The sequence below is a fragment of the Parambassis ranga genome, chromosome 6 (assembly GCF_900634625.1).
Source record: "Parambassis ranga chromosome 6, fParRan2.1, whole genome shotgun sequence".
NCBI classification, from domain to species: domain Eukaryota; kingdom Metazoa; phylum Chordata; class Actinopteri; family Ambassidae; genus Parambassis; species Parambassis ranga.
In genome coordinates, this window is record NC_041027.1 from 15,425,965 (window position 1) to 15,439,994 (window position 14,030).

The following is a 14,030-nucleotide window of genomic DNA, read 5'->3' on the forward strand; positions in this document are numbered from 1 at the left end:
CTCTGTGCACACACACAGCTCAGGTCGACCCGCCGTCCACTCAGTGAGGCTCCGTGCTACATAAAATAAAGATGGCCGCCGACAACTCCACCATCCATCCTCATCTTCACCTCCTTCATTACAGTCCACATTTATTATTATGAAAACACAGATGTGGCTCATAATTAACGTGGGTTTGCCCCACGTCCCCGGCGTCCTCATACTAATCCACAGATGACTCTGCGCTCCTCGTGTTGACCCGTTAAAGACAACCATGCAGACCAGATGTTGCTGTGCATCACGGTCTCTTTTATGTATGTGCATGAGTGTGTCACACACACACTCACACACGTGTATCTATCAGTTACAGTCTCAGCAGAGGATTAACACAGGCAGGTGAGGCAGAATTTCCCCTCACCCAGAGAGCTGCTGATGTTTCACATCACCTTAATGTGCTTGGATTAGACTAACAGCTCAGGATCCAGTGATATCGGACATACATCATCATATGAGCAGGTTAGCCTCAGGTCTTATCAGCTGCTCGGAGCTTTATATCCACCGAGGTGCTGAGAGGCAGATTTTTCACAGTATTAGTTACAGCAGCCCAGCCTCGGAGCTGGATGATCAGGAACTGGCTTTACTGCAGGAACTAACCGGCCCTGTGGGACAAGTGGTGGTAAAACAGGTACATTTACCTCCTCCACTTCCTCTGAGCCTGACCTGTTGACATTTGTGATGGCAGTAAATATCACAGACAAGCTCCATAGACTCGTTTTGCGACCTGTTAACACACCTACAAAGATTTTTGGGCCATGTTTATGCTCGGACCAAGCAGCCATATTGAGACATTAGTGTTCATATTTAACGTGTGTGCTACCGGCCTCCACCTCCGCTCCACTCAGGCTCCACCTCTTTGCCTGTATTTGGATTAATCACACAGACTCTAACGGCTCCTCAGTAACCTGTGGTCTGAAGGTTGTTGGTGTTTACAGTCCTGATCTTTCTGTCCACATCACCTCTGCTCTGAAACCCTCATCGACAACAGCCCCCATATTGTGCTCGTGCTGCTCTCTGTGCAGCTGTCTGCTTCAGTAGCTTGACGGAGTCCACCCTGATGACTCAGCTGTAGAAGCACGGTCACTATTGTTGACACTGAACGACCGTGACAGCGTCTTTCCTGCTCCTACGGTGGGCCGGCACACAGGAGTGACCGTGAACTCTGTGCAGCCTCATCCCTCAGCAGGAGACGGAAGGCCGGCTCTCCGGAGGCTGCCAGGCAGTTCAACATGAAACCTCTTAGAGAAAGTGGGAGCAGCATAATTGCCAAGGACACCACATGATACGGCAACCTATTAATAGCCGGGCTGCCGTGACCTTTGTCCCAGCTGGAGTCCAGCCCCTAGTGGGGATATTTATAACAATGCAGCTTCTAGGAACCACGCCCTTGTCATTGAGAAAATGAGTACGAGCTAGCTGTGGTCTCTCTGCTCCCATCTCTGCCACCATCTTTAGCTCCAGCGAAAATCAACATCAAACCTCAAAATGACTTGTTGGTGCTGTGTCATGACGTCGACACATTTAGCAGAGGGAGCTGTGGTCCAGACGGATGCCTCACAGCGCTTCAGCACCCTGAAATGACGGAGCAAATAAGACACAGGGAGCGCCGCTGAATGCTAATCCTACAGCTGGTGTCACCGTGTGGTCCTGTGCAGCAGTCCGTACCGCTTCGGACACACACACTCACACACAGTAAGACGCTTCTGGAGGCCTCTGTGTGTTTGTGCGAGCACCTCACAGAGAAGTGTTTGCTCAGCTCTCCACCAGCAGAAAGCAGTGAGGTGGTATATGTAACCCACTGCTCTGTTTTGTAAGCAAATCATTATCAGCGCTATTAATAGCACACTGCGGGTTTCTGTTACACACTACAGAAGGTGCTGCTCAATAGATAACACTACATGTATGCCAGAGTGAGGGGCTGTCTGAGAGCGAGCTGCATCTGAGGAGTCAAATAAAGAAAACGATCAGACGATCATCAGGATCACCCACCGCCCCTCCAACCTCCTCCTGACGTGACACTGGTCTGATGTGTGCCTGTGAGCACCCACTCAGAGGATTTCAGGACTTTTTGGAGTCATTGTTCTGATGTTTGTGTGCAGACGTTCACTGAGTACAGGGGGCGGTGCAGACAGGCCGTTAATTGGTCGAAAGCATCTGTGTTTCTGTATCAGAAGCTGATTGCAGGTTGTTACCTGGTACAGACAGTGGAAGCCTGGTTCGGGGGGTAGTAGTATGCAGCTCAGGACTGAAGTCTTTTGGACTGGGAAAAATGTGAGGGACTTTAAAGGCCAGGGGTGTCATCCATGTTTGATTTATGACCATGCAGAGCAGCAGAGCACACACTGTGCCCACATGCCTACAGGGCCGCTCAGCAGGCTGCCCTTCTAATCGAGACTGAAGGGTTAAAAAAGGGCAAAACAGAGGCCTTCCATTCACACTCAATAGATTCATCAGATTAGCAACAATCATTACAGGTGACACCACGTCAGTGATCTGACCAGAGGAGGCGGGATTATAAACTGTCCGTCATATTTATTCTGTCACCCAGTTTGGATTTACATGCCATCAATTCACAGGGATTACAGGGGAGGGAACAATTCTATAAATCAATATAGCCCTGAAGCGCTGCAGAGCAGCACTGCATCACACAATACGAATAATGAAATGTAATTTTTAAATAAACACTGAAGAAGCTGCTGTAATCCCATTAATCTGACATTTTTGGTTGCTATCAGGCAGTTCAGTAGAAATGAACGTGATCAGTAGCCTTCCGCACAAGGACTTACACCACGTCACATTCCAGCAGGTTTCACACACTTTAATACAACACACACACACACACACACACACACACAGTGATGCATTCCAGCATGCATGCTCCACAACACAACAACATAATCTGACTCTCTATCTGTTTAATCCTCATCAGAATCAGGTAGTCCTCGGATCAATCTGTCAATCACAGTCTAGCCTGAGCTAACCTCACCCAATCAGATCAAAGTCAACACAACAGGCCACTGAGGATCTTTTAAAGCTAGCATGTAGCAGTTAGCATGTCTGCAGAGGGGGTTTTGTCATCTTTGTGAGGACAATATGAGCATAAATGGCACTAAAACCCAGAAACCTGCTCACTACAACAGACCCAGGACTGACAGCACCTCCTCTCAGCATGCTGCTGGTCACCCACAGCGGCCTGAAGCCTGGAGATAAAGGGGCATCAGGTCCCTGTCAGACCATCATCACTCAGCAGAGAAACAGTACAGAACAGACACAGTCATAACTCCACTACACCCGGGAGACGTTCCTCCACCGTGGACACGACCACCGTGGACACGACCACCGTGGACACGACCACCACGTCCATCTTGTTCTCGGTGGCTCTGCCCGATGCGAACGTGAAGGACAGCTGACGAGGTAAAGCTCATCAAAGAGCTCTCCAGGTGGTGTGAAAGCCAGCTGTAGGCGCCTCATCAAAAAGCATTCACCTGAGACCAGCAGCAGCTGCTGATGAGGCGCTGGTGTTTTTCTTGTTATTGAGACATTTTGTCCTGTTCACACAGCAGCCTGCAGTCCCCCGAGATAAGGCAGGCAGCCTGCAGCACTGGAGCTGGAAGGAGGAACCACGTCCCAGCACCTGACAGGGTGATTCTGGTGCACAACAACAACAAGCTGCTGCTGCCTGCACGGTGGGGGGGGGGGGCAAAAACGACTCCCCACCAACTTCAGCCCATTTTACGCAACCATATGCTACATATGACGCCGTGTTCTGGAAGGAAAAGTGAGACAACAAGAACAAGCACCATTAGCCGCCCACAGCCAGCGCTTAGACACACACACACAGACATATACATACACACACACACTCAAAGACTATTGAACGCTCACCCACGCTGACGCATGAAACAGACCAGCTCGCCACGGAAAAACACTTACATTATCACACTCGGGTTGATTCACTGGTCCTCCAGCCTACACTGTCATTAGAGTTCAGCCCTTTGAGCAAAATGCAGCAATTCATGGAGAGACATGACTTTCCTGCACTCCATCAGCCCCACGTCTGCACGCTCCAACCAGCGGCTGCTCCAGCTGGGAGCTGTGGTCAAGCTAAGGTGGAGCAGCAGGTTACAGGCTGGGTGGGGTGGGTGGGGTGAGGGGACAGTTTAGAGATAGAGAGGCACAGATAGAGAATGAAACAAGCAAAGGAGGGTGTGGCTGGGCTCACCATTCTCAAACCAGATCTCGCATTCCTGAAGGCTGGAGTACGGCACCAGCTCCCGTCCGTCCCCGTCCACTGACACGAGCAGTCCGTCCTCCCTGAGCGAGGACCAGTTCATCAAAAACAAGGCAACCAGAAATGAAGAAGGAAAACAGGGAAGGAAAAAAACACCTGCAGCGAGGCAGGGGAGGAGGAGTGCGGAGGAACAGAAGCTCTCCCTCTGCCTCGCTTCCTCTCTGAAGAAATCTCCACAGGTTTCAGTGCTGATGCTGCCCGCTCAGCTCAGTCGCAGTAAATGATACGGAGCCAGGCGGATATGGCAGGGCGAGGAGGAGGAGGAGGAGGAGGAAGGAGAGGGAGGACGAACGCAGCAGTCACTGTGTCACTGGGGAAAGAGGGGGGACACAGAGGTGACACTTCTGCGATGGCGGCGCACAGGTGACCGAGAACCCTCCGCTGCCAAAAGAACCGAGCGGCGCGGGGAGCCGGTCCTTCCCCCGCCTCCTGAGAGCACAGACAGAGGTGAGCTCCTCATTCGCCTCCGTGACTGCATTAGCGCTTAGCGTGTTATGTATAGATGTGAGAGGCGCACTCTCTCCACAGAACAGGAGCCCAGGTCTCCAGCAGATGAATGGTGCAGTGCTGCTGTTGTCATAGCAACCGCAGAGCAAAAGGAGGGGGAGGAGAAGGGTGGGTATTGAGGCAGGAAAGAAAATGGCATAAAAAAGGAGGGAGGGAGGGAGGGAGGGAGGCTATTATTAAAGGGACAGTTTTGCCGTTTGTGGAGGAGCTTTGGGGACACGTCAGATCAGGAGTGGGGAGATGAGGAGCAGCCGTGTTACCGATAGAAACGATGCTTCCACTGCTCCCTGCTGGGCTCAGGCCTCCTGCCTGTCCTTGTTTTACCCTTGAAACTCTGTTTGTACAGCTGCAGCCATGTTTTATGGCTGTTTACAGGGTTCAACACCCGCTGGGCTACAACTTTACTGTGTCCCCTCTTTGCTTTTTGTCGGGTTTCATTTCCGTCTGCCTGCTGCTCTAAATGTTTTTATTAATCTCCTCCAGTCACACTTATTTCCCCAGAGTGACGTCTACACTTCAAAGCAGGGCTGCACTCACAGGTCAAAGTTCTACATGGGGGGGGGGTCACCTCACATCTGTGCCATGGAACAGTGATGGGGTTCATCAGTTTTAAACTGGAGGATAATCTTTATTCCCACGGCCAGGCAGCGCTGCTCTGCCTCCATTATTCATCACTCTGCTGCCCTGTAGCTTCTTCCTATAGCTGCCTGCCTGACATGGAGGGAATATGAGCAGGTCCTGACAGGATTAGCCTGATCTGATCCCCTGATAACACACATCAAAGATACAAAACAAAACTCTGCAGTTAATGTTGGACAGTACGTTTTTATGATGATGGTTTTTAACCTCACAGATGCACCATATGTAATCACAGCATCCCCTGACAGAGAGGAGTTCATAATAAAAGTAATAAGACTCTGCCCACACAGGGGGGAGGGGAAGACTTAACACCCCCAAACATCTGTCTGTAAATATGAAACCACAGCCTGTGGACGCTTAGCTTAGCTTAGCTTAGCTTAGCTTAGCTTACTGATAACATGGGTGTCTCAGACTGAATGATGTCCAAGAGACAGATGGAGACAGAAAAGGGATGAAAGTATGAGGTGTCTCCGAGCTGCTGAGCAGAGCTGGATTAACATTCACCCTCAGACTCTTAAACAGAACTTCACACACAGGAATTTCTCTGGTCAAACTTTAAAGTCCCATTAAAGGACTGATGCTACATTTTATGATACGTCACCATTAAAGCAGACACATGCAGAGACAAGCAGAGACATGCGGAGCCTCTCTGACACCCCCCCTGAGGCCATCCTACTTACATTTCAATTACTTCCGTCTGCTCTTAACCTTCACTCTTTATATTTCACCTGCAACATCAGAGCCTGAAAATGTCACATTTCCTTTCAGCGGAACGAATGAGTCGGCAACTGGGACGGCGGCGGGAAGAAATAATGACAATAATTGAAGAGCGATTTTCTTGAGGTGCAGTGCTGGGTAAGGAGGCGTGGAGATTGAGACGTCCCAAATGTCAGTGTTCATTTCAGAAATTCACAGAGGATACCAGACGCCACGGAAGACGAGGGGCTGGCCGAGGAGGCGTGGAGAGGAAGAGAAAGAGACGTCCCACATGTCAGCGTCTGTTTCAGAAATACACTGTAAGGACGAGGCGTCACACACTGCTCGACGACGGACGACATCAAGACTTTAAGAAAGAGCCGGTGAGCATTAACCCTGGAACACACATCCCTGAACATATCAGACCGGGTTGGAAAGCTCTGATTCTCCTCTGTCTCATCATGTGTGTTCATATCTACCATGTTAATGTGACACTCCGTCACACAGACGAGCAGCAGGCAGCTTCAGAGCGGTCAGGCAGCTTCTACAGACATCTGAACCCCCTCACAGCAAAGCCTCCAATGACGGTGTTACACATCATGTGTGATCAACACCATCACCACTTCTCCTACAACAATTTGCTTGACTAGGCAGAATAAATGAGTGACTGTGAAAGAAAATCCCCTGTCATCTGTCTCTGGATACATGTCCTGTACAAACCCTAAATAAAGGCAGCATTCATCAGGAGGTGCACAGACCACCCACACACTGAGCTGTGAAACCTGACGAAGCCGCTCTGACCGTCCACACCGCCGGGCCCACACTGATGACCATCTACACGTCAGTGTGGCTCACTGCTTATTCACATGCTCCTCTATTACTGTAGACAATAGATGTTAGATATGCTCATATTACTGTGATAATTGGAGCAAGAGTGGGAGAAACTGGGTGGTATAATTAAATCAAGGCTTCTCTCAGAACTCAAGGCCAAACGCAATTCTCCACCTTTATGTGGCGATCCATGGGGAGGCAGTAATTGTATTGATTGCTGCGATTAATTAGAGAAAAGCGGAGTAATCTGGGAAGAGATGATGGAATAATTCCCTTTAAATGTTCCAGAGTGGAGCTGGGCCAATCCATCGACGGGGGCGACATCTGTGTGGTGAGTCTGACACTTGAGTGAGACGTTTATCAAAGAACAAATAAGCAATCAGTGATTACAGCTCATAACAATCAGCCACCGAGATATCACTGTGAGAAGGAGCAATCATATTCTTAGACAACAGCACGCTAAAAATAGAGCACATCAACACAGCAGCTGGGACTCTGAGGGACCAGTATGAAGGAATGCTGCATATTTAAAGCACGGCCAGGGGGGTCCCACACTCTCATGGACTTCATGGGAGTATTTGGTTCTTTAAGTCCAGTAAGAACAGCCCCACACACACACACACACGAGTACAGTGTGACTGCAGCCGGCCTCACAAATCTGTTTCATAAGTTGACCCTCCAGCATCCAGAGGCCCCCTTGAGAGCCTTCACGCAGGCAGAGGGGATTAAATCAGAAACTCAATGATTCTCTAAAAAGGTCAGTGCTTTCATGGCGTTTTCATTCTATCAGAGCCTTGAGGTTGAATAACTCAAATCCTCCCCGCCATCACCACTCTGCCTCCCGAAGGTCAAATAGGAGCCACGGACCGTAGGAGGGCACAGACACCGAGGGGGGGTTAAAGTGCTGCAGCCCTCTTCCTCTCAGCTTCACCATCTCTACAGCATGGGAGGGGCTCAGGCCTGTGACGCCATCACCACACACACACACACAAGCTGTGCAGGATGTGGTGCTGAGCTGAATTAATTAAAGGGTGAGAAAGCTGGGGCGCCGCGCCCGAGTGCAATCTGGTGCTTGATGCCACTCTAGAGCAGACACGGGTCTTTGGAGGACTTGGAGGACAGTGGACACCCCAGGACACCTGAGGGCCTGGGTGCATGCTGTCAGATGTGCTGCTATAAGAGAGTTCCAGATGTCTGCATTCAGCACGGCGGCTTCGCCTGGTGTCCTGCTGCAGTAATGGTGCGTGTCCACAGGGGGCGTTTGGCACTTGCTGTGTCCTCTCACTGGTAGAGTAGTGGAGCGACTTCACAGATGATGTTTTTATACTAAACTGCTCTTCCTCTGCTTCTTAACAGATGTGATAAAACACATCAGAGCTAATCCACACAAAACTCACACAACCACACACCAACACACTAATTATGCAAGAATATAACACATGTAACAAAGCAGAACACAAAGTGTATGAAAAAGACAGACGCCTCCTAAGTCTTAATTTAAAGTCTAAAAATAAGGAGCAGCTCCTGACTGGTGTAATAAATCAAGCCAGATGATGGCATGTGCGACAACACTGCAGAGGGACCTCTGCCTGTACGTCAGCCATGGAATAAGAATAGTACAAATGAGACAGCACTGCATCATTAATCAAGCTATTCTGGGCTGTCAAGATAACACACACACACACACACACACACACACACACACACACACACACACACACACACACACACACACACACACATATATATTTAGGGATTCTCACACACACACACACACAGTGATGCTCTAAAAGATTTACTTTGATACACACTCTGATGAAACTGCAGCCATCGACTCTGAGCAGCTGAATCCAGCAGCACCCCACACACACACACACACACACACACACACACTGGACCCTGTCCTGTGGTACATCCAGCTGGAATGATGTGGTGTGCTTCCTCTTTAAAACCCACAGTTTGGACGCCCCTCCAGAGACCATAAATCATTCTCTATGATGTAAAAAAATATCAGCCCCCCCATCCTATAACACAAATGGTTAATGATCTGAGGTAGCTGAGAGGCTGGTGCACCCTAGTGGTGACTGTGGAGCCTTTTACAATGCTTCACACCCACTCTGCCTGTGTGTGGAGGCTGCACTCATATTGGATGAAGCTGCAGGGTCAATATTTCATTTCTGGTTTTGAAACCCAGCACAGCCTCTCTCAGTGCTGATGTGCACCAAAACCACAACCTCACCATAATAACAGGAGGGAGAGCGCCACACCAGCTCGTAATCTGGTTCATGGCAGACAGAGAGGCCATTTTCCACGTTCTCTGAATATCAGAGATGACTGTGGAAGGAAGTGATTAGTGGTGGCAGATAAAAAGCCATGAAGGAGGGCCGAGCCGGACCGCAGCTCTCGGTCCATCAGCTGCTCTTCACACTGTCAATTAGGAAGGATTACAAGAATTGGAAATTGCAGTGTTTGCTGCGGGCCAGAGCGCGGCCCTCCTTTATGCTTCTATGTGGAATTAGTGGGTAACTAATACGCAGACGATTACCGCTTATCAGCAGCATCAGGGGAACTTCACTGCCTTCCACTGAGCTTCAGCGTGAGTCTCTGCTTACCGTGGTGCAGTGAAGGGTTAAAGTGAGGCAGTCTTAGCACAATGAGTGTATGGGGGAGGACAGCCACAGGCAAGGATGTGCACACAGGACAAATTTAAACCAGATTTAGCCCACATCTCTGCTGGCTGTGGTTCAGACAGGACGTAAGAGCCGTGTGTGTGTGTCACTGTTTACCTGTGAGCTTCTTCACGGGCTGCAGCCTGACACTGATGGCCTGGTGGGTGAGCAACGGCGAGGAGGGCAGAGAGCGCGACACACCCTCCATGATGCGAATGTGGTGCATGCCCTCAGTCATGGAGAGAGGGGGCACGGCGTAGTCTCCTTCAAAGGCACAGTCGCTGTCTAAGCTGCCACCTGCAGGATGGGAGGGGAACAACATGAGAGAGCAGCAGGGCTATATGATGAAATTCATGGTCAGCTGCATCGAACACAACAAGACAGGCCTGACCCAGAAGAGAGAGCAGCCCTGCAGGCAGCACGTGTCATTTACATCCACCCAAACATCCATGAAGTGAAAGGAGGGGTGTGTCTTTAAACAAACCAAAAAACACACAGCGCAGCGACGACCACGAGGGAGCATTTTATTTACTAAACTCACAATGAGCAGTAATTATAGACACAGCATCAGCAGCCATTACCCATCACTCATCCTCTTCTCCCCTTCTACTTCAAAAACCACAAATTAAAACATTTTTAAACTTCACACACACACACACACAGCTACACACACACACCCACAGCCAGCTGTCTGTAAACACAACATCCATTTTGTGAATCAGTTTCCCTGCAGACGGAGCTGCAAAACCAACTGGTCAGGCAAAAGTCTCACATCAGACAGCAGCCGCCTCAGTGAGACACGAAGCCATTATCAGAGAGCCATCCCAGAGGAGGCCTGTGTGATGGTTTTAGGACCACAATTCACACAGACACACACTTCTCTCTCTGTGCGGCTGCAGCTCTGCTGGACTCAGTCCATCCATTCACTGGGGAAAAGCACAAACAACAGCCGGGCGGCGTCACATGAAGCCCTCCACATGTGTGCAGACTGTGGTGTGAACACTGACAGCTCCTATTTTATATGAAAAACAGACAATAGTAGTTCAAAGGAGCCTGGGTTTTATCATAAACTCTGCTCAAGCATATGATAAATATGACTTTAAAGCATTCATTAGTCATTTTTTAACCATGTGAGGTATGCTGCAGGATGTGTGAAGCTGTGACTCGGGGCAGAGTCTTCAGCAGTAAAACCCAGCAAGCAAAGCATTCTGAGAGGAAAGGATGGTGCCTTAGACCACGGTGAGAGACGAGGCCAGGCCACGCCATTCCTGGAAATAAACACCAACACCTCCACTCATCAAGGTGCTCAGTTCAAAGCATACGCCGACGTGCTGGACCTCAGATTTACAGACAGAATTACAAGAATATAAAATACAGTTCTCTGTAATCCTGTAAATGGAACTTCATTTCCAGTAGTCATAAACCTTTCTGTTATAAAGAGGAATGAAACACAGCCTGGCACCTTCAGCAGGAGCATAAAGGGAGCAGAAATGGAGTCTGGAAGGAGCCAGGAGAGATGTGGAGGTAAAGGTGGGAGATGGTGCCCATACTGCACAATCAGGCCTCAGGCAGCTCACAACACTCCAAACACTGTGTATTTCATGACATGAAACTGATTCAACATATTTTAACGTGCTTACCTTGGCCAATGTGGCTCAGGTGAGGGTCTAAACTGGGCGATCGAGGGTCTGCGTAGTCCTCGCTCCCACCATCTGCAGAAGAGGAGCAGAGAGAGAAAGACAGGGAGTGAGCGCGGTGATGCTGGTGGCGTGGCGAGGAGCTGTGAGCCAGCAGCAGGGCCAACTCCTTCTCTCCAATCAGCCAGGTGTGTGAGCGGAGGACCCCCAGCAGGCTGCTCACACACAGGCCCTCCACACCCTTCCTCCTGGAGCCCAGGCGGCCCCTGATGGTGGCGAAGTGTGACCGCGCTGCTAAGCTCCACTTTTTCTGCTTCCCCATGTTTAGACTAAACAGTCAGTCAGCCTGTACGTGGAGGCCTGCTGAATGTTGACATCACAGCCACTGCTGCATGCAGTCCTGTGATGGAGCCGCAATCACAGAGCTCCACGGTTCACTGAGCGAGGGCTAGCAGGGAAGCAGTGGGCGTTTCCCAGGATAGATCCACATACTGCTAATGATATAAGGATCAATTACGCCCAGGGGAGCAGGCAGAATTAGCTACAGTGGATGGAGCTGAAACAGAGAGGGGGTGGGGGGGGTGAGGCATCAATGGGCATCACAGGCATGGTGTCATCGGGGGATTGTTTCATAATCCTGATCTACTGTACAGCACGACAGGCCAGCAGAGGAGGTGTGGAGCAGCAGAATGAAGTCAGCTATTAATAAACGCTAAACAGAGCTACTAATATAAAAGTATTCTGAGCCACGGGATTATCTGAGTGTGGACAGATCAGAAGATTACAGCAGAATCAGAGAAGGCCTTTTATCACAGAAGGATCGTATGGTTTGGCCCCGCGTTGTGTTTCAATCACAGAGCCCAGAAACCCAAACAAACACTCCAGCATTATCTTTCCCATCGCACATCCACACACTGTGCGCCCGTGGCCACACAGCGGGCCGGATCGCTCACTGGTGGAAAGATCAAGCTTGTCGATGGGCTGATAGAATAAGCCGTGGGGCATGATGGTGTGAGAACTGGGCCAGCCCGAGATTGACACTGATTGTGGAGGGGAGTCCTCTGCAGAGGAGCTTCAGCTGCCTGCCTCCTGACCTGAGCCGCCATGTCAGCACCAGCAACACACACACTCCAACAACACAACAGCTGCAGCTAACACCTCCAACAATCACATCCCAACACAGCAGCGAAGCAGCCAAAAATAGCTTCCTACCCTGCACCTGATGAGCCATATCGCCTGGTGAAATCAATGTTGTGAAAATCAATAGAGGCCTTGAAGGCGACGAGCACCAGCTACAAGCATGTTGTGTACAGTCAGGTGTGAGAACACACACATGCAAGCATGTGTGAGGCTGTGAGTGACGTGTGTGTGGATCTAATGAGCAGCTGGGTGACGCCTGGATGAACAACCCTCCTTATTCAGGTATGTTGAGACTGACTACTACTGACTGGATTAGAGCTGGGACTGATTCATCCACCATCCATCCATCCATCCACCATCCATCCATCCGTCCATCCATCCATCCGACCGTCCATCCATCCGACCGTCCATCCATCCGTCCGTCCGTCCATCCATCCGTCCATCCATCCATCCATCCATCCATCCATCCGTCCATCCATCCGTCCATCCATCCATCCATCCATCCATCCATCCGTCCATCCATCCATCCACGCCTCCATCCATCCATCCATCCACCAATCCATCCTTCCATCCATCCTTCCATCCATCCACGCGTCCGTCCATCCATCCTTCCATCCATCCGTCCGTCCATCCATCCATCCACCCATCCATCCTTCCATCCACGCGTCCATCCACGCATCCATCCATCCATCCATCCACGCGTCCATCGGTCCACGTGTCCATCCATCCACCCATCCCTCCTTCCATCCATCCTTCCATCCATCCTTCCATCCATCCACGCGTCCATCCATCCACCCATCCATCCTTCCATCCATCCACGCGTCCATCCATTCATCCTTCCATCCATCCATCCATCCTTCCACCCATCCATCCATCCATCCTTCCATCCATCCATCCACACGTCCATCCATCCATCCTTCCACCCATCCATCCATCCATCCTTCCACCCATCCATCCATCCATCCTTCCACCCATCCATCCATCCATCCTTCCACCCATCCATCCATCCATCCATCCATCCATCCATCCACACGTCCATCCATCCATCCTTCCACCCATCCTTCCACCCATCCATCCATCCATCCACACGTCCATCCATCCATCCTTCCACCCATCCATCCATCCATCCATCCATCCATCCATCCATCCACGCGTCCATCCATTCATCCTTCCATCCATCCATCCATCCTTCCACCCATCCATCCATCCATCCACCCATCCATCCATCCATCCATCCATCCATCCTTCCACCCATCCACCCATCCACCCATCCATCCATCCACCCATCCACCCATCCATCCATCCATCCACCCACGCGTGCGACCACCCCTCTGTCCTGCTGCCGCCTTTATCTGGTCTGTTTGGAAAACACACTGTTGTGCAGCTATTCTTCTCTGCAGATTGCTCTTGTTACAGTACAATGTCCTGCCACCTACATCAATGGCCTATTAAACAAAGAACATGAAAGGGGAGGAACGGCAGCTGACAGACGACAGAAACACGTTGTCCTTCCAACCAGACCATCTGTGCTGTGTAACCACATCCTACTCATCTGTAGAATCAAAGCTTTGCTCTCACTGGAGG

At 50.3% G+C, this 14,030-nt stretch overlaps 1 protein-coding gene across 16 annotated transcripts in view; it reads right to left on the reverse strand.

The window, feature by feature from the left end:
• The window catches only part of tanc2b (tetratricopeptide repeat, ankyrin repeat and coiled-coil containing 2b), an 83,093-nt gene that overhangs the window by 33,984 nt on the left and 35,079 nt on the right, over window positions 1-14,030 (reverse strand). For 9 of the 16 annotated variants that reach the window (XM_028407596.1, XM_028407597.1, XM_028407595.1 and 6 more), the window contains 2 exons: window positions 11,310-11,381; window positions 9,787-9,966 (listed from right to left, as the gene is read on the reverse strand). In XM_028407596.1, the coding sequence (XP_028263397.1) occupies window positions 9,787-9,966; window positions 11,310-11,381 (252 nt within the window). The other 7 variants (XM_028407609.1, XM_028407605.1, XM_028407607.1 and 4 more) reach the window with 6 other exon arrangements.